We start from the raw sequence: 24,841 nt of genomic DNA on the forward strand, positions 1-24,841 counted from the left end.
GTAGAGCAGGTAGCATGTAAACCAGGTAGCATGTAGACCAGGTAGCATGTAGTGCAGGTAGCATGTAGACCAGGTAGCATGTAGACCAGGTAGCATGTAGACCAGGTAGCATGTAGAGCAGGTAGCATGTAAACCAGGTAGCATGTAGTGCAGGTAGCATGTAGACCAGGTAGCATGTAGACCAGGTAGCATGTAGTGCAGGTAGCATGTAAACCAGGTAGCATGTAGAGCAGGTAGCATGTAAACCAGGTAGCATGTAGAGCAGGTAGTATGTAAACCAGGTAGCATGTAGACCAGGTAGCATGTAGACCAGGTAGCATGTAGTGCAGGTAGCATGTAGACCAGGTAGCATGTAGACCAGGTAGCATGTAGACCAGGTAGCATGTAGAGCAGGTAGCATGTAAACCAGGTAGCATGTAGTGCAGGTAGCATGTAGACCAGGTAGCATGTAGACCAGGTAGCATGTAGTGCAGGTAGCATGTAAACCAGGTAGCATGTAGAGCAGGTAGCATGTAGACCAGGTAGCATGTAGACCAGGTAGCATGTAGTGCAGGTAGCATGTAGACCAGGTAGCATGTAGACCAGGTAGCATGTAGACCAGGTAGCATGTAGAGCAGGTAGCATGTAAACCAGGTAGCATGTAGTGCAGGTAGCATGTAGACCAGGTAGCATGTAGACCAGGTAGCATGTAGACCAGGTAGCATGTAGACCAGGTAGCATGTAGAGCAGGTAGCATGTAAACCAGGTAGCATGTAGTGCAGGTAGCATGTAGACCAGGTAGCATGTAGAGCAGGTAGCATGTAGAGTAGGAGTGGCCACGCTTTTTCTACAGTCCAGCTCCTTTTCAATGGACTAAGTGGAGGGGATCTATCTCAGTGTTTTTCAACCACTGTGCCGCGGGTTAAAAATGTTTTCTGCAAACCTGTGATTATAGTCTGCAAATGATGTGTTGTTGTTGAGTGTCCATGCTGTCTCGACCTCGGCAGAGTAACCGTGTAATACTCTTCCATGTCAGTAGGTGGCAGCAGGCAGCTAAATGCTTTGTAGATGTGAGAAATAGCGGCAGGCGGCGTGGCCACCATTGTTTTCTGTGACCAACAAGTAATTATTGGAAACTCAAGACAGCCATGACATTATGTTCTTTAAAAGTGTATGTGAACTTTTGACCACGACTGTACATTTTTAAACATATATATAATTCATATATACATATTCCTGTATATATGACCACAAATATTAAAAATGATAACGATCCTAACTTCCTTCCATACTCTATGTTTCTATCTTCTTGAGATATTTGTTGGTCTGGGAAGTAAGAAGCAAACTCCACAACTGCTGTGGTGCCAATCTCACACTTCTGTCATGCACTGTCTTCTGTTTACATGCTCCAATCTTCCTGAAGTTCGGGCTTTTGGAGGGACGTGACTGAATGTGTCTCGCCGCTTTAATCGAGGGACAAGCGCTAGAAAATGGATGGATGGATTAAATATTAAAATTGATTTCTAAATTGATCACCACAATTTGTTTCCCTGAGAAAAACAAACATGCAAAAAAATAGTTTTAAGTGACACACACACACACACACACACACACACACACACACACACACACACACACACACACACACACACACACAGCTGACTGAGTGATTTAATGCCACTGTTTACATTTAACGCTGCATAGCAATAATGACAATACTAGAAAGACGAGTCAAAATACTCATTTTTAGAAGAAATGATTCCTTGTCGACTTAATCAAGCACTTTTTCAGTAATAATAGGCACAGGGTGAAAGTTGATTTTCAAGGTAAACATTTTTTTCAAGGTAAAAGTTGATTTTCAATGTAAAAGTTATTTTTAAGGCAAAAATTTATTTTTCAAGGTGATTAATGAGTTTGTCCACAAATACTTTTTCTGCCATCTGCCCTGATTCATCCGTGAAGGGAACACCTCTCCAATGTACCGGACGACATCGAATGTGAGCATTTGCCCACTCAAGTCGGTTACGACGACCGACTGCATCCAGAGTGAGACCCGATGAGGTCGACGAGCATGCAAATGAACTCCCCTGAGACGATTTCACACAGTTTGTGCAGTTATATAAACCAGTTGTTGCAACAGCTGTTTGGATGGCTGGTCTCAGACGATCATGGAGGTGCAACTGCTGGATGTGGAGGTCCTGGGCCGGTGTGGCTACACGTGGTCTGCAACTGTGAGGCCGGATGGATGTACTGCCTAATTCTCTGAAACACCTTTGGAGACGAATTATGGTAGAGAAATGAACAGTCAACAGCTCTGGTGGACATTTCTGCAGTCATTATGCCAACTGCATGTGCCCTCAGAACTTTTAACAACTGTGGCATTGTGCCTTGTGATAAGACTTCACATTCCAGAGCCTTTTATTGTGTGCAGCCTGAGGCACCCCTGTGCAATAATCATGCTTTTTTCATCAGCATCTTGATATGCCACACCTGTGAGGTGAGATGGATTATCTTGGCAACAAAGGAATGCTCACCAACACAGATTTGTGAAGAGTATTTCAAAGGAATAGGTATTTTGCCTGTGTAGTAAAAGTTTTAGATCTTAGAGTTAAAAATGGGAGCAAAAGCAAATGTGTTGTGTTTAAATTTTCAAATACATGCAGTATGCATTCACGTTAATGTAGTCACAGAGCGGACTTCCACCTGCGCTGGAAGCCATTAGCGCCTTCACACTAATTGTTGTGCTGATGTGCTTTGTCTTCTGGCTGGTATTAGCTGGAGCTCATTAGCTAGCAAACCAGGCCAAGTGGCTTGTCTTCGGGAGTCTCATTCGCCGCACACGAGAGTCCAATTGTTTTCTGCCAATGTGTCGTAGTTTGCGGCAACCTCCAACCAAGTCCACTTCCTGTCACTTCATTCCAGACAAAAAGCCTTTTTCGCGTACCAAGCTGGGTTTCGACAGGCCGTACAGCAAAGGTTCATTTTCTTTCATCGGGAGTCAAAGGCCATTCCTCGACATGTTCTTCTGACATATTCATCATGCTGATGAAGAGGAGTATCAAAAGGGAACAATTGGGTTCCGTCGATAAAGCTCACAGAGAAGCTCACCCGTGTTATTTTTAGCTCCCCTGGCCTCCCACAGCAGGACAAGAAGTGGGTCTTTCTTTAATTTAGAGAAGGCAGGGTAGTCATTTTCCATAATCCCGGGCGCCCCCCCTGGCGAATGTGCCGTCGGGCTAATATGGATGTGAGCCGGGGAACGTCGTGACAGGCCTACAAGCGCTATTTAATTGATCGTATTTTAATTATCGCTCTCGTGCCCGAGCACGCCGCCGTCTCTTTATCACATCGCATCCGGGATGATGAGGTAATTACTTAATCTGGACAAACCTGTTTGTTAAGCAGCGCGATTAAGAGCGCCGGTCATCCATCAGCTGTGCTGGAGGTGATTACTCCTGGCCGCATGCACTCCTTTAAGTACCTGAAGTACATCAACAGCATGCTAACAAAGTGCAGAAAGGAAGCCACCTGGACAAACTAACTCCACGCTCCTTCAGCCTGGGAGGAACGGTGAAAGATGTTTATGCTAATCACATATTTTGGAGGTAAAACATTCCTTGTATCAGGTCTGAAGAGTTTGAATGGTCAACAATGGGATTCACATATTTGATATAATGTGGCCTTGATATTAATGAACGTGAGCTGTCATTCTTCACTTAAATATGAGCAGAAATGTGTAAAGTTTCTCTTTACTTAAGTAGAGTCAAGTCGAGATTAGATCAGGGGTCTCCAAACTTTTTGACTCGGGGTCGCATTGGATTAAAACAAATTGGCCGGGCTGATACATTAGTGATGTCCCGATACCAATATTTTTGGTACCGGTACCAAAATGTATTTCGATACTTTTCGGTACTTTTCTAAATAAAGGGTACCACAAAAATTTTATTGGCTTTATTTTAACAAAAAATCTTAGGGTACATGAAACATATGTTTCTTATTGTCATTTAGTACTTAAATAAAATGTTGAACATACTAGACAACTTGTTTTTTAGTAGAAAGTAAACAAACAAAGACTCCTAATTAGTCTGCAGTAACATATTGTGTCATTGTGAATCTCAAGATGGAACACATCATGGAAAAGCTAGTTGAAAAATAAAAAATGGATATGAGAGCCAGCATGGATGAGTAGAACAGACAAGCCATTTTAATGTCTGCTCGCAGAAAAACAAAAATCTAATCTATGATTTGACTCCCTCGAATGGCCTTGACGCTGCAACAACAGGAGCAGGCTGCTCTGAAAACATCCCCCGAGGACTCCTCAATAATGGACGCTTTTGACCTGCCTCCCTCCTCAACGACACCTGGAGTCGAAATTTTAATTGCATGCAGAACGGCCCCAGGCCTATGGACACTACATCAACACACCCAAGACAATGAACATATACATACACAGCGTGTGTCAGTCCATGATGGAGGGTGTGTCAGTCCATGGTGGAGGGTGTGTCAGTGGATGGGAGAGCGTGTGTCAGTCCATGATGGAGGGTGTGTCAGTCCATGGTGGAGGGTGTGTCAGTCCATGGTGGAGGGTGTGTCAGTGGATGGGAGAGCGTGTGTCAGTCCATGATGGAGGGTGTGTCAGTCCACGGTGGAGGGTGTGTCAGTGGATGGGAGAGGGTGTGTCAGTCCATGATGGAGGGTGTGTCAGTCCATGATGGAGGGTGTGTCAGTCCATGGAGGAGGGTGTGTCAGTCCTTGATGGAGGGTGTGTCAGTGGATGGGGGAGGGTGTGTCAGTGGATGGGAGAGCGTGTGTCAGTCCATGATGGAGGGTGTGTCAGTCCACGGTGGAGGGTGTGTCAGTGGATGGGAGAGGGTGTGTCAGTCCATGATGGAGGGTGTGTCAGTCCATGATGGAGGGTGTGTCAGTCCATGGTGGAGGGTGTGTCAGTCCATGGAGGAGGGTGTGTCAGTGGATCGGGGAGGGTGTGTCAGTCCATGGTGGAGCGTGTGTCAGTCCATGGTGGAGGGTGTGTCAGTCCATGGTGGAGGGTGTGTCAGTCCATGATGGTGGGTGTGTCAGTCCACGATGGAGGGTGTGTCAGTCCACGATGGAGGGTGTGTCAGTCCACGGTGGAGGGTGTGTCAGTCCATTGAGGAGGGTGTGTCAGTCCATGGTGGAGGGTGTGTCAGTCCACGATGGAGGGTGTGTCAGTCCACGGTGGAGGGTGTGTCAGTCCACGGTGGAGGGTGTGTCAGTCCACGGTGGAGGGTGTGTCAGTCCACGGTGGAGCGTGTGTCAGTCCATGGAGGAGGGTGTGTCAGTCCTTGATGGAGGGTGTGTCAGTGGATGGGGGAGGGTGTGTCAGTGGAGTGGGGGAGGGTGTGTCAGTCCACGGTGGAGGGTGTGTCAGTGGAGTGGGGGAGGGTGTGTCAGTCCATGGTGGAGGGTGTGTCAGTCCATTGTAGAAGGTGTGTCAGTCCATGGTGGAGGGTGTGTCAGTCCATGATGGAGGGTGTGTCAGTCCATGGTAGAGGGTGTGTCAGTCCATGATGGAGGGTGTGTCAGTCCATGGTGGAGGGTGTGTCAGTCCATGGTGGAGGGTGTGTCAGTCCATGGTAGAGGGTGTGTCAGTCCATGATGGAGGGTGTGTCAGTCCATGGTAGAGGGTGTGTCAGTCCATGGTAGAGGGTGTGTCAGTCCATGGTGGAGGGTGTGTCAGTCCATGGTAGAGGGTGTGTCAGTCCATGGTGGAGGGTGTGTCAGTCCATGGTAGAGGTTGTGTCAGTCCATGATGGAGGGTGTGTCAGTCCATGGTAGAGGGGTGTGTCAGTCCATGGTAGAGGGTGTGTCAGTCCATGATGGAGGGTGTGTCAGTCCATGGTAGAGGGTGTGTCAGTCCATGGTGGAGGGTGTGTCAGTCCATGATGGAGGGTGTGTCAGTCCATGGTAGAGGGTGTGTCAGTCCATGGTAGAGGGTGTGTCAGTCCATGATGGAGGGTGTGTCAGTCCATGGTGGAGGGTGTGTCAGTCCATGGTAGAGGGTGTGTCAGTCCATGGTGGAGGGTGTGTCAGTCCATGGTAGAGGTTGTGTCAGTCCATGATGGAGGGTGTGTCAGTCCATGGTAGAGGGTGTGTCAGTCCATGGTGGAGGGTGTGTCAGTCCATGATGGAGGGTGTGTCAGTCCATGATGGAGGGTGTGTCAGTCCATGGTAGAGGGTGTGTCAGTCCATGATGGAGGGTGTGTCAGTCCATGGTAGAGGTTGTGTCAGTCCATGATGGAGGGTGTGTCAGTCCATGGTAGAGGGTGTGTCAGTCCATCACCAAACCTAAAAATGAGCCATCATCAATCTTCAGTCAGACGTGTCTTTGGTCACTTGATTGACATTGACGGCACCCGAGGGTCTTGTGAGATGATGCTGGCTGCTGCCAGATCATTATTAAGAAAAAACGACCGACAGGAAGGCCGGAAACACTTTTTATTTCAGCAGACTCTTGCACCGTACCTGCCGACAAAACTCTAAAGACCGACTGCACGCTTCCTAGATCTTCACAATAAAAGCCCTGCTTCATCCTGCCTGCGCTAACAAAATAAAGAAAGCTAGCGTGCACAAGCTAGCAAACTAGAAAGTTTGTTGCCAATGTATTTCTTGTAAAGTGTATAAAATGAAGTATGGAAGCTGGACAAACATTCATGTGGTATTGGACAGGAAGGAGGACTATTTTTCTCCTCCATTTGAAAAAGTGGAGGTTGTCATCACTACTGTCTGATTCCAAGCAATGTAAGTCATCACAATCACACCAACTTATATTCTTGTCTTCATGGAAGAAAGTATTGTTAAACATGCTTTTACTCTCATTAAACACCTTTCATCTTTTCATAAATAAATCAATATAAATGATGTAAATGAATGAGGTAGATCTCCTCCACTTGGTACATTGAAAAGTAGCTGGACTACATACAACCTGGTCCACATGCTACCTGGTCTACAGTATTCTCACAGTCCTGGTGAGAGCAGGTATAAGAACTCTTGCCCTCCTGAAAAAAATTATTAGATCCACTATGGACTGGACTCTCACACTATTATGTTAGATCCACTATGGACTGGACTCTCACACTATTATGTTAGATCCACTATGGACTGGACTCTCACTATTATGTTAGATCCACTATGGACTGGACTGTCACACTATTATGTTAGATCCACTATGGACTGGACTCTCACACTATTATGTTAGATCCACTATGGACTGGACTGTCACACTATTATGTTAGATCCACTATGGACTGGACTCTCACACTATTATGTTAGATCCACTATGGACTGGACTCTCACACTATTATGTTAGATCCACTATGGACTGGACTCTCACACTATTATGTTAGATCCACTATGGACTGGACTCTCACACTATTATGTTAGATCCACTATGGGGCGGGGGCTCCCCCTCACCTGTGTTCCCTTCCACAGTTTCTCATCTTTAATCCTATAAAGCGTCTTTGAGTGCTCAGAAAAGTGCTATACCAAATAAAATGTATTATTATTATTGCCATCCCATTTGGTTGAGTTTTTCATTGCCCTGAAGTGGGATCTGAGCCGAGGGTGTCGTTGTGGCTTGTGCAGCCCTTTGAGACACTGGTGATTTAGGGCTATATAAGTATAAACATTGATTGATTGAGAGTCCCTGAGTTGATGTATTATTGAGAGTGCCAAGTGATTCTTGTTTCCTTCTCTGAAAGGATGTCTTCTCTGCTTCCTCTCAGCGTTCCCAGACATCTTCTCGTCCTTCTACCAGCCCGTCGCTGTCAACATGCGCCACCACTACGAGCCCCAGGTGCTGCACGCCCTGCACGGGTGAGATGCTCTCACATCTGCAATGGTCACACTCTTCCAAAACTTACGGGGGGGGCAGTTTTCCAGCACTTTCCAAGAGTTTGTGAGGCCCTATGAACTTTGAACTTTGTGATACTGAGCAGCCTGTTTGGATCAAGTCGATAAAGTCTGCACACACATGATGGTGACGCAGGTGTGGTGGAGTCATTCATCAAGGTGCGGCGTGGGGGAGGGGCTGGGAGCCTGTCTCCAGACTCAGCAACCTTGATTAATGTGATTTGATCTTGACAGTGGACCCCTCATTCATCAAGGCCTTGATCTTGCTGTCCCTCTTGTTGCCGGTGCCAAATTCACCTAATTACTGCGATGGCAAACAGCAAATGAAGTGCTGTGTCATGTGTCGCTTTGTTGCCTGCTCCTGTGTCGGGGTCCACTTTTTGATTGGCAAACATGACAGCTCAGTGCGAGCCCCTTCATCACCGCGTGCCGCCACTGCACAAAGTGTGTTTGTACAGATGCAGCTGGCAGGAAGCAACTCTTCTCAAGTGTTTTGGTCGGATGAGACGTGGCGTCTACAACCTGCAAGCTTTTTACTTTTTGCTCTCTTTTTGAAACCATGCGCCTAAAACCTCTTATATTAGTACACAGTCAAGTACATATTAGTGGACAGTCAAGTACATATTAGTACACAGTCAAGTACATATTAGTACACAGTCAAGTACATATTAGTACACAGTCAAGTACATATTAGTACACAGTCAAGTACATATTAGTACACAGTCAAGTACATATTAGTACACAGTCAAGTACATATTAGTACACAGTCAAGTACATATTAGTACACAGTCAAATACATATTAGTACACAGTCAAGTACATATTAGTGGACAGTCAAGTACATATTAGTACACAGTCAAGTACATATTAGTACACAGTCAAGTACATATTAGTACACAGTCAAGTACATATTAGTACACAGTCAAGTACATATTAGTACACAGTCAAGTACATATTAGTGCAGGTTGGCATCTGAGGGAAGTCCCGTTATCTCGGATGTTTCCCTGATCCGCCTTCCTCCTGCCGCCAGGGCCTCCAGTGACTTCAGTTCCCCGCAGCTTTACCTGAGCCCTCACATGGAGCACTACCTGCGCTCTGTGCACGGCGGCCCCACACTCGTCTCGGCAGCCAGAGGCCTGGACCCCAGCCAATGTAAGTTGGATTCCACAGAAACATAAGTTCAACATTTACAGTATAAAAGAAAGTCACATTATCCAGGTCGCAGCAAATTACAATTTAGGCAAATATCTTCCCTTTTTTGCTCTACTTTCCCCCAAGCGCTCCCCTTTTAATAGTTTCCCAAAAAGTCCTGTTTTTTTACATAAATTATCCGTCTATTATCCTTCATTGGATGAAAAAATAACTTGGCATAATTCATTCTGTAAAGTCAGCCCTTCAAAGTAAAAGCAGGCCAGTAAAATATTCCACTCCCAGTTGAGTTTTTGTATTGCTTTTGTCTTGGAGGAAAGACCATCATTTTCTTCATTATCCATAAAATTTGATAGATATGCCCAAATGCAGCTGAGAGAGCATCCAGCACCCCCCGTGGCCCCAAAAGGGACAAGCAGTAGAAAATGGATGGATGGATGAATGTGGAGATAAATCTTCTGCTGCACGCCAGTCTGCTAATGTTGGAAGAATATAACCGTTTAAAAACTGCCGACCGCTATTTGCACGATGATACAGTATCCACATGCGATACATTCACATAACTGGAAGAACGTCAGCTAAGAGTGCAAACATTTTATAAAAATGAAACATTTGAGTCACGAGCACTTGAATGCGTCTTGAATAATTTCATGAAACAGAGCACTAATGCCACAAACTGTCAAAAAGCTTACACCCCCAACAGTATCTTCTGTAAGCCCACAAAAAGTCACCAAACAATCACCTTCATTTGAGAGGTGAATTAAGACTGCATGCAAGTTAATTAGCGATACAAAACTTTGAAGAGACTTTCTCTCCTCTTTAGTGGCTCATGAGCATTTCAAAGATGGCTGCCTGTTGGGGCTCCCTCCGCCTCCTCCTCCTGGAACAAGTCCCACCGAGTATTACCAGCTGATGACGAGCCACCAGAGGCCCTACGGTGATCTACTCCTGCACGGTGCTGGCTTGAGCGCAGGGGCCCACATGTCTGACTATGTGAGCCCCATTGATGGTGAGTCCATAAAGTCTTCTCAAGCTGCTTTTGAAAATCCTGATGCAGCAGCACTGGCAGAGTACTGTCCCCCAAACATATTTATGACACCAATACTAATGTGTTACTGGGCAATGTATAGCATGTTAAATGAGTATCACCTGCTTGCATACTTGTCATTTTTTGAGTGGTGGGGCGTGGGCGGGGTCGGGGGCGGGGCGTGGTTGGGTGCGCGTGGTTAAAAGGGGAGGAATATATTTACAGCTGTTGTGTGCGCAGTTGTGCATTGCACTCTCTAAAAGCCTTAGATGTTATGTCACATATGCATGATTGATTGATTGATACTTTTATTAGTAGATTGCACAGTACAGTACATATTCCGTACAATTGACCACTAAATGGTAACACCCCAAAAAGTTTTTCAACTTGTTTAAGTCGGGGTCCACATTAATCAATTCGTGTTACAAATATATACTATCAGCATAATACAGTCATCACACAGGTTAATCATCAGAGTATATACATTGAATTATTTACATTATTTACAATTTAGGGGTGGGATGTGGAGCTTTGGTTGATATCAGAACTTTAATTATCAACAATTGCAAGAAATGGACCTACACTGTGTAGGTCTTATTTAGTAGGATATGTACAGCCAGCAGAGAACATAGTGAGTTCACATAGCATAAGAACAAGTATATACATTAGAAATACATTCGATTATTTACATTAGGTCATTTACAACAGTTCGCTCTCAATAGACAATAAACACTAAGGTATTTTTTACATGTCAATAATATAAATACAGTCTTTTATACAGCATTATTCACATGTGAATAAAATAAATACAGTCTATTCTACAGCATTATTCACATGTGAATAATGCTGTATATTGACTATATATTTTATTCACATGTGAATAATATAAATACAGTCTATTATACAGCATTATTCACATATGAATTATATAAATAGTCTATTATACAGCATTATTCACATGTGAATTATATAAATAGTCTATTATACAGCATTATTCACATGTGAATAATGTAAATACAGTCTATTATACAGCATTATTCACATGTGAATTATATAAATAGTCTATTATACAGCATTATTCACATGTGAATAATGTAAATACAGTCTATTATACAGCATTATTCACATGTAAATAATATAAATAGTCTATTATATAGCATTATTCACATGTGAATAATATAAATACAGTCTATTATACAGCATTATTCACATGTGAATTATATAAATAGTCTATTATACAGCATTATTCACATGTGAATAATGTAAATACAGTCTATTGAACATTCAAGTACAGTCAAAAAGGAACATATACATTACACTTTCGGACCAGATAGAGAAGATGATGTACAGTAAAGGTTTGTGTACATTTTCAATTCCAGATGTAGCTTGAAGAGGTAGCAAATATGTCACCACTTAGTTTTCATGCTAGAATTAATGTTTTCACCTTTTTGACTTACTCGTTTAGAACAAAGTTGACCGTTGATTATATTGTCATCAGAAGTCTTTTGTTAAATGCAAAGATATAAAGTTAGGTGGCGTGGATTTAGAAGGTTTTGTGTTTTGTGGTCACAACAACAAAGAAGTTGTGGTCGCTCATTTCCCAGTCGGAATTGATCTCATTGTTCGTTTACTCCTGCTTGGAATCAATTCTCAGCAAATTGGGCTCATTAAACATGATGCGGCCAGCCTGTCCGGAGATGCTTATCCCAGCTAATTATGTGGAATTATCAATTAGCTACGTGGGAATCCTAACAAGGTGCACGCATGTGGGCAGCGCCAACGCTTTGTTGGGACGCCATCTTGAGTGGAAAAGATCACTTCAAGTTGAAACTAATTAAAATATACAGGATGCTTCTTTTTGATGAAAAATGAGCAAAGTAGGGCATGCAGCTTGGACTGAAAGGCTGTCTGTGCACACAGTTCCACGACTGAACCCCAGGCTGAGCAGAAAGAGGACACTGTCTTTTTCGTCTCTGTCCGACGCCAACATGGACGTCCAGGCGATGATCCACGCATCACCCAGCTCACTGCTGCCGTACATCAACAGCACCCGCTCCGGTGGCTCATACGGCCACCTGTCAGTAGGAGGTCTCAGGTACCGTGCCGCGTCTGAAAAAGTCTGAGGTATGATGGGATGTACCCTAAAAGTGTCAGTGAACATGTGTTGTCTTTCCGCCCGCAGCCCGTCCTTCGCCTTCCCTCATCCCATCAACACGGTGGCTTACCAACAGTTCCTCTCCCAGCAGAGGAGCATCTGTGCTTTCAGCCACACTCCACCTCTCTTCCAGCCAGCCGCCATCTTCCCCGGCTGCCAGCCCAGCCTTGGGCTTTCCTCACAGTCCAGCAGCGCTCACAGCAGTGACCTCGTCTCCAAAGTAAAGCAAACACAAGAAACACTGAAACACGTTTATCAGAATCAGCTTGATTGGCAAAGTAGAATTTCACTTGGTCGACCTTAAACAACAACTGAGATGTGGATGACCCGTTCAAATAGACCGACTCATCAAGTCCTGCGCCATCCTGTTCTTCATACTTGTTACTCTTTTTGCTTCTTAAGGTGGCGTCAACATTCTGTGCCTGATCGTTCACTTTTGCCGACATACATTTTCACAGCCAGGAGTATTTGTCGTATCATCCATCCATCCATCAATCTTCTTCCGCTTTTTCAAGGTGGGGGCAGCAGCCTAAGCAGGGAAGCCCAGACTTCCCTCTCCCCAGCCACTTGGTCCCGCTCCTCCCGGGGGATCCCGAGGCGTTCCCAGGCCAGTCAGGAGACATAGTCTTCCCAACGTGTCCTGGGTCTTCCCCGTGGCCTCCTGCTGGTCAGACCTGCCCAAATCACCTCCCTAGAGAGGTGTTCAGGTGGCATCCTGACCAGATGCCGGAACCACCTCATCTGGCTCCTCTCGATGTGAAGGAGCAGCGGCTTTACTTTGAGTTCCTCCCGGATGACAGAGCTTCTCACCCTATCTCTAAGGGAGAGACCCAAACTCATTTGGGCCGCTTGTACCCGTGATCTTGTCCTTTCGGTCATAACCCAAAGCTCATGACCATAGGTGAGGATGAAAACGTAGATCGACCGCTAAATTGAGAGCTTTGCCTTCCAGCAACGGATCGATACAACATCCGCATTACTGAAGACACCGCACAGAACTCCTCCACTTGGGGCAGGGTCTCCTCCCCAACCTGGAGATGGCGCTCCACCCTTTTCTGGGCGAGAACCATGGAGGTGTTGATTCTCATCCCGGTCGCTTCACACTCTGCTGTGAGCTGATCCAGTGAGAGCTGAAGATCCTGGCCAGATGAAGCCATCAGGACCACATCATCTGCAAAAAGCAGAGACCTAATCCTGCAGCCACCAAACCACATCCCCTCAACGCCTTGACTGGGCCTAGATATTCTGTCCATAAAGGTTCTGAACAGAATGGGTGACAAAGGGTAGCCTCGGCGGAGTCCAACCCTCACTGGAAACGTGTCTGACTTACTGCTGGCAATGTGGACCAAGTTCTGACACTGATCATACATATATTTGTCCTATCAAACTCAGTAAAAACTAGAAAATCACTCAGTGAGAGCATTTTCATGTACCGTATTTTTCGGACTATACGGTGCACTTAAAATCTTTTCATTTTCTCAATACTCGACATTGTGCCTAATGTACGGAATCATTTTGGTTGTGCTTACCGACCTCGAAGCTGTTGTTTTTTGCTAATGGTGTAAGGGTGAGGGTGGCCGTATAAACCATGCCAACACTGTTACAAATATGCGCCACACCGTGAACCCACACCAAACAAGAATGACAAACACATTTCGGGAGAACATCTGCACCGTAACATAAATACCCAGAACCCTTTGCAGCACTATCTTTTTCCAGGACGCTACAATATGCACCGACCCGCTTCCCGCCCACCTCAACCTCCTCTTGCTCTCTCAGGGAGAGCATGTCCCAAACTCCAAGCTGCTGTTTTGAGGCATGTTAAAACAAAGAATGCACTTTGTGACTTGAATAATAAATATGGCAGTGCCATGTTGGCATTTTTTTTACATAACTTGAGTTGATTTTTTTTGAAAACCTTGTTACTTTGTTTAATGCATCAAGCGGGGCATCACAACAAAATGAGGCATGATAATGTCTTCATTCCACCATTCCATATATCGCTATCGCTTGATACCGGAATCGCTAATTAAGAGTTGGACAATATCGGAATATCGGCAAAAAAGCCATTATCGGACATCTCTACTCTAGTGCGACTTACATGTGTTTTTTTTCCTTCTTTATTATGCATTTTTGGCCGGTGCGACTTATAACCTGAAAAAAATAGAGTATTAGCGAGTTTCCTACTGTCTCTGTCAAAGTCTGAAGTTATGTTGTGTGTCCAACTGTAGACGGCTTCCATTGTACTGACTCTCTTCTTCTCCTCAGAGTCCCTGCGTCGCCTCGGCTCTCGGCTGCACGCTGGAAGCTGTCATCACCAAGAGGTCAAAGGTTAAGACTGAATCCCTGGTGCCAGGTTCACCGGTACGCCACACATTTAAGTCCTTCCTGTGACCTCCTTGTTCGCCGTGAAGAAGCAGCCCACACCATAAGAGTCTTCCTCCCCCCCCCGCCCTCCTGGGCCACAATAAACTGTGCCACCGCACTTTATTTTCATGAAATATTATTTGCTGTCATGTGAGGGGTTTTTTTTTTTTTGTAGTTCCGTGACAAATTCCCGCCTGCTTGTGGACGGCGAGGCAGCTTTGTGCGTGATGCATGAGCAGGGCGGCGTGCACGGCGTCTTGGGGCCCCCACAATTGATGAAGATGGTGCGCTGGGGCCGACACAAACGTGCTGCAGTCAGCGTGTTCATACTCACACGCGCAGAGTTTGGCTGGAAATTTCACATTATTTCAGATTTCGCAACAAGGAGCATGTTTTCTACTTTTGAACTTTTTTGTCGTATATTTGAGGTACCCCAGGCTCAGTTGGTGCACACTCTCATGCTTTTATAAAACCTTAAACCAGTGAAGTTGTCAACTCTAAATAAAAACAGAATACAACAAATCCTTTTTATTTTATATTCAATTGAATAGACTTCAAAGATATTTAACGTTCGAACTGGTAAACTTTGTTATTTTTTGCAAATATTAGCTCATTAGGAATTTCAAAAAAGCTGGCACAAGTGGCAACAAAGAGTGAGAAAGTTGAGGAATGCTCATCAAAGACTTATTTGGAACATCCCACAGGTGAACAGGCTAATTGGGAACAGGTGGGTGCCATGATTGGCTGTAAAAGCAGCTTCCATGAAATGCTCACTCATTCACAAACAAGGACGGGGCGAGGGTCACCACTTTGTCAACAAATGCCTGAGCAAATTGTTTAAGAACAACATTTCTCAAGCAGCTATTGTAAGGAATTTAAGGATTTCACCATCTACGCTCTGTAATATCATCAAAAGGTTCAGAGAATCTGGAGAAATCTCTCTACGTAAGCAGCAATGCCCATGACCTAGGATCCCTCAGGCGGTACTGCATCAAAAAGCTACACAAGTGTGTAAAGGATATCACCGCATGGGCTCAGGAACATTTCAGAAAACCACTGTCAGTTGGTCCCTACATCTGTAAGTGCAAGTTAAAACTCTACTACGCAAAAGAAAAGCCATTTATCAACAACACCCAGAAACGCCGCTGGCTTCGCAGGGCCTGAGCTCATCTAAGATGGACTGATGCAAAGTGGAAAAGTGTTATGCGGTCATATTGTTTTTGGAAACTGTGGATATCGTGTCCTCTGGACCAAAGAGGAAAAGAACCATCCGGACTGTTCTAGGGTGAAAGTGTTGTAGTCAGCATGTGTGATGGTATGGGGGTGTATTAGTGATTGTTGTAGGGTGAAAGTGTTCTAGGCAGCATGTGTGATGGTATGGGGGTGTATTAGTGATTGTTGTAGGGTGAAAGTGTTCTAGGCAGCATGTGTGATGGTATGGGGGTGTATTAGTGATTGTTGTAGGGTGAAAGTGTTGTAGTCAGCATGTGTGATGGTATGGGGGTGTATTAGTGATTGTTGTAGGGTGAAAGTGTTCTAGGCAGCATGTGTGATGGTATGGGGGTGTATTAGTGATTGTTGTAGGGTGAAAGTGTGGTAGTCAGCATGTGTGATGGTATGGGGGTGTATTAGTGATTGTTGTAGGGTGAAAGTGTGGTAGTCAGCATGTGTGATGGTATGGGGGTGTATTAGTGATTGTTGTAGGGTGAAAGTGTTCTAGGCAGCATGTGTGATGGTATGGGGGTGTATTAGTGATTGTTGTAGGGTGAAAGTGTGGTAGTCAGCATGTGTGATGGTATGGGGGTGTATTAGTGATTGTTGTAGGGTGAAAGTGTTGTAGGCAGCATGTGTGATGGTATGGGGGTGTATTAGTGATTGTTGTAGGGTGAAAGTGTTCTAGTCAGCATGTGTGATGGTATGGGGGTGTATTAGTGATTGTTGTAGGGTGAAAGTGTTCTAGGCAGCATGTGTGATGGTATGGGGGTGTATTAGTGATTGTTGTAGGGTGAAAGTGTTCTAGGCAGCATGTGTGATGGTATGGGGGTGTATTAGTGATTGTTGTAGGGTGAAAGTGTTGTAGTCAGCATGTGTGATGGTATGGGGGTGTATTAGTGATTGTTGTAGGGTGAAAGTGTGGTAGTCAGCATGTGTGATGGTATGGGGGTGTATTAGTGATTGTTGTAGGGTGAAAGTGTTGTAGTCAGCATGTGTGATGGTATGGGGGTGTATTAGTGATTGTTGTAGGGTGAAAGTGTTGTAGTCAGCATGTGTGATGGTATGGGGGTGTATTAGTGATTGTTGTAGGGTGAAAGTGTTGTAGTCAGCATGTGTGATGGTATGGGGGTGTATTAGTGATTGTTGTAGGGTGAAAGTGTTCTAGGCAGCATGTGTGATGGTATGGGGGTGTATTAGTGATTGTTGTAGGGTGAAAGTGTTGTAGTCAGCATGTGTGATGGTATGGGGGTGTATTAGTGATTGTTGTAGGGTGAAAGTGTTGTAGTCAGCATGTGTGATGGTATGGGGGTGTATTAGTGATTGTTGTAGGGTGAAAGTGTGGTAGTCAGCATGTGTGATGGTATGGGGGTGTATTAAATAAATAAAATAAATGGGTTGTACTTGTATAGCGCTTTTCTACCTTCAAGGTACTCAAAGCGCTTTGACACTACTTCCACATTTACCCATTCACACACACATTCACACACTGATGGAGGGAGCTGCCATGCAAGGCGCCAACCAGCACCCATCAGGAGCAAGGGTGAAGTGTCTTGCTCAGGACACAACGGACGTGACGAGGTTGGTTCTAGGTGGGATTTGAACCAGTGACCCTCGGGTTGCGCACGGCCACTCTCCCCGCTGCGCCACGCCGTCCCCAATTAGTGATTGTTGTAGGGTGAAAGTGTGGTAGTCAGCATGTGTGATGGTATGGGGGTGTATTAGTGATTGTTGTAGGGTGAAAGTGTGGTAGTCAGCATGTGTGATGGTATGGGGGTGTATTAGTGACCAAGGCATGGCTAACTTACACATCTGTGAAGGTACCATTCATGCTGAAAGGTACATACAGGTTTTGGAACAACATATGTTGTCATCCATGGACGCCCCTGCTTATTTCAGCAAGACAATGCCAAAAGAGTGCGGGTACTAGACTGGCCTGTCTGTAGTCCAACATTGAAAATGTGTGCAGGCTAAAATATGAGGCAGGAGACTGTTGAACAACTTAAGCTGTACATCAAGCAAGAATGGGAAAGAATTCCACTTCAAAAATGTGTCTCCTCAGTTCCCAAACCTGCACTGAGTGTTGTTGAAAGGAAAGGCCATGTAACACACTGGTAAAAATGACTTTTTTGCCATGTGTTGCTGCCATTACATTCTAAGTTGATGATTATTGGCAAAAAGAGCAAAGTTTGTCAGTGTGAAGATGAAATATCTTGTCTTTGCAGTCTATTCAATTGAATATAAATTCTGTCAACTTCACTGGGTTTGGGTTTTGTAAAATGTTGCCAAACATGTTAGATATAAAGAAAGTAAAAGACCCAGAGTAATCTAAAGTCTAAGTGCACTCTCAGGTTTGTAGGCACACATTGGATTGAGTAGGGATAGTAAATCTGCACATCGACAGCAAGACAGCTGCTAGCTAGAATGTCCCGTCCCTCTATGACGTCTTCATGAAGTGTGATGTACATGTGCAGCGTCTAACTACATCACACTTTTCTTTGCAACTACTCCTCTAACTTGGCTATCCATCCATCCATTTTCTACCACTTGTCCCTTACGGGGGTGCTTGGCTAAATACCCCAAAATCTCAAAGTCTCAACTGACGACAGCCAGGAATATTTCACATAGCTCCAAAAAATGCACATTTATTTTGTCCGACTGCATGTAGCGTCCACCTCACTTCACGTCCAAGTCAAACATTTCTTTCACTTAGCTTTGTTTAAGTCTGTGTAGATTCTGAGTGGGCCGTGTCATCCGCAGAGGACTTTTCTCCATTGTTGAAGACGTCTCACCTTCCATCCAAAGGCTTCTTCAGTTCTACATTTTTAGACGTCCACTCTACCTATTTACGTCTCTGGTGGGCGTGTCCCCAGTGGGTGGTCACAATAGGGTTTCTGAGGTTGCGGTCAGGCGTGGCTGCTGGGATCAGGCGGTCTTCGGGGGGAGAGATGTCAGGACGTTGATGGAAGTCAGGGCTTGTCAAACTCATTTTTATTGAGGGCCACATTAGAGGTATGGCTGCCCTCAGAGGGCCGCTTGGAACAACAAATTATATTTGCCTATGCATTTCCATCCATTTTATACCACTTATCCCTTTCGGGGTCGCGGGGGGTCGGAAGCCTATCTCAGCTGCAGTCGGGCGGGAGGCGATGTACACCTTGGACAAGTCGCCACCTCATCACAGGACCAACACAGATAGACAACATTCACACACTAGGGACCATTTAGTGTTGCCAATCAACCTATCCCCAGGTGCATGTCTTTGGAGGTGGGAGGGGCCTATCCCCAGGTGCATGTCTTTGGAGGTGGGAGGGGCCTATCCCCAGGTGCATGTCTTTGGAGGTGGGAGGGGCCTATCCCCAGGTGCATGTCTTAGGAGGTGGGAGGGGCCTATCCCCAGGTGCATGTCTTTGGAGGTGGGAGGGGCCTATCCCCAGGTGCATGTCTTTGGAGGTGGGAGGGGCCTATCCCCAGGTGCATTTCTTAGGAGGTGGGAGGGGCCTATCCCCAGGTGCATGTCTTTGGAGGTGGGAGGGGCCTATCCCCAGGTGCATGTCTTTGGAGGTGGGAGGGGCCTATCCCCAGGTGCATGTCTTTGGAGGTGGGAGGGGCCTATCCCCAGGTGCATGTCTTTGGAGGTGGGAGGGGCCTATCCCCAGGTGCACGTCTTTGGAGGTGGGAGGAAGCGGAGTACCTGGCAGTGTCGAACCACAAAAAAGTGAATGTATTTCCACAGAAGCGTCAAGGGGGTGTGTCGGAGCTGAAGAAGGACGTGGACCATGACAAGTGCACAGCAGAGTCCTTCTTGGTGTACGAGACCAAGTGCCGCTGGGAGGCCTGCAGCAGCGAGTACGACACACAAGACCAGCTCGTGCATGTAAGTGCTGACTCGGTGATGTCATCATCATGTCGGGGGTTGGCAGACGACTTTGTAACAACAAGAGTCCCACTAGTCAAGGCATGATGGCAGAGGGGCTGAAACCAGGCTTCTCACCTTCATTTACTTCACTTCTGACATCGACAAACTGAGAAATGCTTGAAGCCTAAAACTTGTAAACATGTCGGCCCTGCAGCACATCAACAACCAACACATTCATGGGGAGAAAAAGGAATTTGTGTGCCGCTGGGACGACTGTTCCAGGGAGCAGAAGCCCTTCAAGGCTCAGTACATGTTGGTGGTCCACATGCGCCGGCACACAGGAGAGAAACCACACAAGTGCACGGTTGGTACCAGATGGCCTGCTTCCCTCTCGGGGGGATTCACCCCCCAGAGGATGGCCACTCTTCTTCTTTAAACACCAGTTTTGTTTTTTCATGAGAGCACTGTTGACCCGACACTTGTTGTGTTTCATCTACTACGGCAGTTTGAGGGCTGCTGCAAAGCTTACTCCCGACTGGAGAACCTCAAAACCCATCTGCGCTCTCACACGGGGGAGAAACCGTACATGTGCGAGCACGAAGGATGCAACAAGGCTTTTTCCAACGCCTCAGACCGAGCCAAACACCAAAACCGCACGCATTCAAATGAGGTAAAAAGCAGTGACACGTGCTCTTGTGTGTCAGGAAAGGAACAATTCAACCATTTAGAGCTGGAGACCAGTTCTTTGACTCTTTGCAGGAGTGTCAGAACTTTCAAAGAGCTGTTCAAAAGACTGGTTCAATGATCAGAAATATCTAAATGTTGCATGTTGTTATGTGAATGAGCTGTCTCTTGCCAGTGTTTATTTACGGGTTTGAATAAAAAAATAGCTCGGTTGGTAGAGTGGCCGTGCCAGCAACTTGAGGGTTGCAGGTTCGATCCCCGCTTCCGCCATCCTAGTCACTGCCGTTGTGTCCTTGGGCAAGACACTTTACCCACCTGCTCCCAGTGCCACCCACACTGGTTTAAAATGTACCTTAGATATTGGGTTTCACTATGTAAAGTGCTTTGAGTCACTAGAGAAAAGCGCTATATAAATATAATTCACTTCTTAATTCCCCAAAAATTGCAGTACTCCTTTAAGAGAAGCAATCCTCTGCGTGCAAGTTTAGTAGATCAGCTTTGCGTGTGCTAACAAGTTTTGATATGATTTCAAAAGTGAATCCAAATGCTGGTCCATTCCCTGTGACCTGTCCTTTGATTCTGTAGTGATTCTGTAGTCTGATTCTGGATCTGCATGTGCATTAAAAACAGCTTCCATACAAACGGCTGACAAGTTTGAATCGGTTCTCACCATTCATCCAAAAGACTCAATTTGTTCACTTACGTCGCATTGAGCTCCACAAAACATATAAGAAACCACACGTCTGCTCATCACATCTACTTAACATCTTATAACCAGACACCTTTGTCTGTCTGGACAGAAACCGTACGTGTGCAAGATCACGGGCTGCTCCAAGCGTTACACGGATCCCAGTTCCCTCAGAAAGCACGTGAAGACCGTCCACGGCCCAGAGGCCCACGTCACCAGGAAGCAGCGAAGCGACCTGCCGCCCAGGCCGCCACCCAGAGACGACAGCAATGAGACCTTTAATAGAACTCATGATAAGCTGGTTGACAGCAGCTCCCCCGGAGCCTTGAAGGACTGCCGGCATGTCAAATCCATCAAGACAGAAAATGGCGTGGTAAGATGTTCATCATTTGTAATACATTTGACGTTTAAGGTCTGGACGGGAAGCTTTATCTCGAACATGTCGTCTATGATCATTTGGTTGTGCAGAGTTGATTGATTCTTTATTCTAACCCTTATTCATTTATCTCTTTCTCCTCATGGGCAGACTTTGTTAAGGTGAGCTCGGCTTTGACCAAACTCATTTCAAGCCATCATCTTGTTATCATCCAGGCTGCCAACTCTGTCTTGACTTTATTCCGTCATGTGCAATTTGACTTTACACCAGCACGCTGCTTCAAGTATTTGTTGAAGGGAGGACAGCCTCTTTGTAGCCTACCCCTGATTAATATTGAAGGAACATGTATTCATTAGCCGGATTAGAAGACTAAATATCCATGACAGCCAGCATGTCAGGCTGCAGTTGAAAGATGCAGTGGCGAGCCATCACACAAGCTGAACATGATAAAAGCCACTGCAGGATTAATATTCAAACACTGGGAATTGGTTTTGCTGCTCCCTGCAAACAGAGCCAACCATCAAGCTGTGATCAAGACAGCTTTTTCAGCGCTGAATATGTATAAAAGGCTTTGAGGCAGCCGCAAATTCTCAGAAATGCTGGCTCGCTGGCCTTTAGAAAAAGGCAACAAAACTGATGACGTGTAACTTAAACATGAACAAACACTCCATTGCTTAGGTAAAGTATTTTAAAATACAAAAAATACACTTCTGCATTGCAATATAAGCCTGCTGCCTTAAAGTTGAATGGAAGCATTGCTCAAAGAAAACATGGATGCCTCTCATGATGATTGGCCCGTTGCTCTGGCTCGGGCTCAAGCCGCCTTTCATCCTGCCCATTTCCTATTCACAGACAGACTAAGACTGGCTGTAATCTGTGAGACATCATCACCTCTTCAGCCCCTTCTTAAGAAAACACTCATTATTTACAATTAAGCTGGGTAGGGATAAAAGACTGATCTCTGTGATGGAGCTCAGCGTTAGCTTGACTGATTAGCTCAGTTGTTATCATTGACCTCGACAATGCCTCATCACCACCCTGACTCACTCCGAGCTCCTCTGGATGTGATACTAAGACACGAGTTGACATTATTTTCTCCAATCTCTTAATCGTAGATGCATCAGTCCGGTCCTGGAAGTCGGTCATCATGTAACATCGAACCATCACCACTTGGCGGTGCGACCAACAATGACAGTGGAGTAGAAATGGTAGGGGTTAAGCGCTGGAAGCCTGGAGGATCTCAGCACAGTGGTCCTCCTAGAAGAGCCTTTGGGGGATGAGGATACCAACAGAGGAGTTTTAGGAGCTGGTATATGTATCAAGAAGCAGCTCTTCTCTCAACAACATCTGGAGTACCCGCTGAAGGAAGAGATAAGGACTCTGAGGGGCCTCCGTCAGTGGACCGCCAACCCATCACCTCCAGCCCACAGCACCAAGCTGCCACCCATACCAGCAGACGGTGAGTGGATATTTCAGTAGTTATTTTGAGTAAGTTATATCACCCCTCCAGCAGCTGAGTTCCTCTCCTGGTGTTGTTCTTGTTTCCAGTGTTCCTCCAGCCATGTGAGGGTGGTGTTCCTGTATATTTTAATGGTTCCAGTTTCGGTCCGGGTTCTGGAACAGAAGCTATACTGGGAGGACTGTCAGAGCCCCTCGGTAGCACCTCCAGCACCTTGGGCTCACTTAACACCCTTAGCCACCTCTCCCCAGGCACACACACCTTTCTGCTCCACTCAGACCTCACACTTCCAACTGTCCAGCAACCTCAGCTCTGTCGACTCCTACAACCACGTCTCATGGCGCTCCAATCAGGCCAGTCAAAGTGCAGTTGTACTCAGCCTGAGCCAAACCCAGCGCCACCCGCCTCGGTGCAAATTATGCTGCGGCCACTGGAGGTGTATCTCCTACACTTTTGAAACCCAGCGAGAAAATGGCTATATAAGTTTGTTCATCATCATTTAGAGACTGACAGAAATCTTACCATCTGGCAATGCAACGGCTACAACCCCTGGGCCTTCCAGCCTCATGGTTTCCTGTTGAACCTCCCAGTGGAGTAAGTGATGAAGTCCAATGAGTGGCTGTGGAGTCTGTTAACCCGCCACAACTTCACTGTGACAAGAGCTTTGATCTTGCCAGCAAAGAGAATATTTATCTTGCAGCAGAGCGGGAACATGTGACCTGGCAGGGTTCCAGGTCTTTTGGCAGCTTCAATCACATGCCTCACACAGGCCTGATGCCACGATCTCACCATGGTCCAACACAACCATTATCATGTCCAAGGAAATCTTCTGCGGTTGTTGGACGGTCAAATACGGATAATTGTCATGGATACCAATGTAACTTTGTCAGCTTCCAACATGACTGTGTCATTGAACATGAACACTTCCCCCTCTGAGTCAGCAAAATGAATGTGCCTGGTCAGTGGAACCCTGACCCGCCAGACCCACACTGAACCAGACCGACCCTCAACAGAGCCCAAATGTTGACTTGCTTCATATCCAAGCCCAATGGAACTATAGCGCAGACACAAAAGCAACCACTAACAGAACCTAAAAGATTAGGCAGCCACCTTTCATGTCTGGCAGGTTATGCAGTCCTTCGTAGCAAAGTTCTGTACGACCACGGCCCGATACACTTCTGGACCCAACTCGAGATGAGGAGTGCTGAAGTGAGGAACAGGCCCAGGTAGACTTTAGAGGACTTCTCCAGCCTCTTGTTGCTCCGGAACTCATCCAAGAGTTTCTGGTGGCTAACGACAACCAGCCACTTTGTCCTACCAGGGAAGGGAAAGATGGTGGGGAGCTTTTTAGCAGATCAGTTTCCTGAACCTGATGTGTTAACCTTGTGTCTTGACTGTTTCCTCTGAAGAAAGCACGGCAGTCATTGAACAGTCGCTTTGCCATCCAATTGTTTCCACTGTCCGCTTGTAACTCTATTTGACATGCAGGTGTGCTGTAAAGTCTGTTTTCCAAGTGCCTGGCTTGTACACAAAGCACATGATTACAACTTGTTGGACTTCTACACAAAATGTACTTCTGCGTCCCTTCCTCAAACCTTCGTCATCCTCAGTGTTTTGGTTCTGTGACCGTGATGAGATGCCAACGAGCTTAAATGATACAACATGCTTGTATGCAAATGTCATTTCTACATTTCTAAGAAATACAACATTAACAAACATTACTGGCGTCCTCATTCCAGAGATGCTCTGTTAGCAAAAGACTTGACCAAAAGCTTTGGGACACAAATGATGTGAATCATAGATAATTGATCATTATTATTCTGGTAATTCTCTACCTAATTTATTTGCTTGACTAAGAGAAAAAATGACCATCATTAGTAACGTTGTTTGTTTTATAAAAATGAACATTTTTTTAAATGTCCTAAAATGGTCTTATCTAGTTTTGAGTGACATATAGAATGGGTTATAATGGGTTATACTTCCATCCATTCATTTTC

At 45.6% G+C, this 24,841-nt stretch overlaps 1 protein-coding gene across 1 annotated transcript in view; it reads left to right on the forward strand.

Moving 5' to 3' along the window:
* The window catches only part of LOC133544272 (zinc finger protein GLI2-like), a 38,696-nt gene extending 14,133 nt beyond the window's left edge, over nucleotides 1-24,563 (forward strand). Inside the window, 13 exon segments of the mRNA XM_061889442.1 lie at nucleotides 7,743-7,833; nucleotides 8,899-9,020; nucleotides 9,841-10,026; nucleotides 11,965-12,139; nucleotides 12,227-12,419; nucleotides 14,468-14,563; nucleotides 19,515-19,655; nucleotides 19,852-20,001; nucleotides 20,143-20,307; nucleotides 21,122-21,382; nucleotides 22,501-22,596; nucleotides 22,598-22,844; nucleotides 22,934-24,563. Coding sequence (XP_061745426.1) covers nucleotides 7,743-7,833; nucleotides 8,899-9,020; nucleotides 9,841-10,026; nucleotides 11,965-12,139; nucleotides 12,227-12,419; nucleotides 14,468-14,563; nucleotides 19,515-19,655; nucleotides 19,852-20,001; nucleotides 20,143-20,307; nucleotides 21,122-21,382; nucleotides 22,501-22,596; nucleotides 22,598-22,844; nucleotides 22,934-23,301 — 2,291 coding nt within the window. The 3' untranslated portion in view covers nucleotides 23,302-24,563.
* The last annotated feature ends 278 nt before the right edge of the window (nucleotides 24,564-24,841 follow it).

The sequence above is a fragment of the Nerophis ophidion genome, linkage group LG27 (genome assembly GCF_033978795.1).
Source record: "Nerophis ophidion isolate RoL-2023_Sa linkage group LG27, RoL_Noph_v1.0, whole genome shotgun sequence".
Classification (NCBI taxonomy): domain Eukaryota; kingdom Metazoa; phylum Chordata; class Actinopteri; order Syngnathiformes; family Syngnathidae; genus Nerophis; species Nerophis ophidion.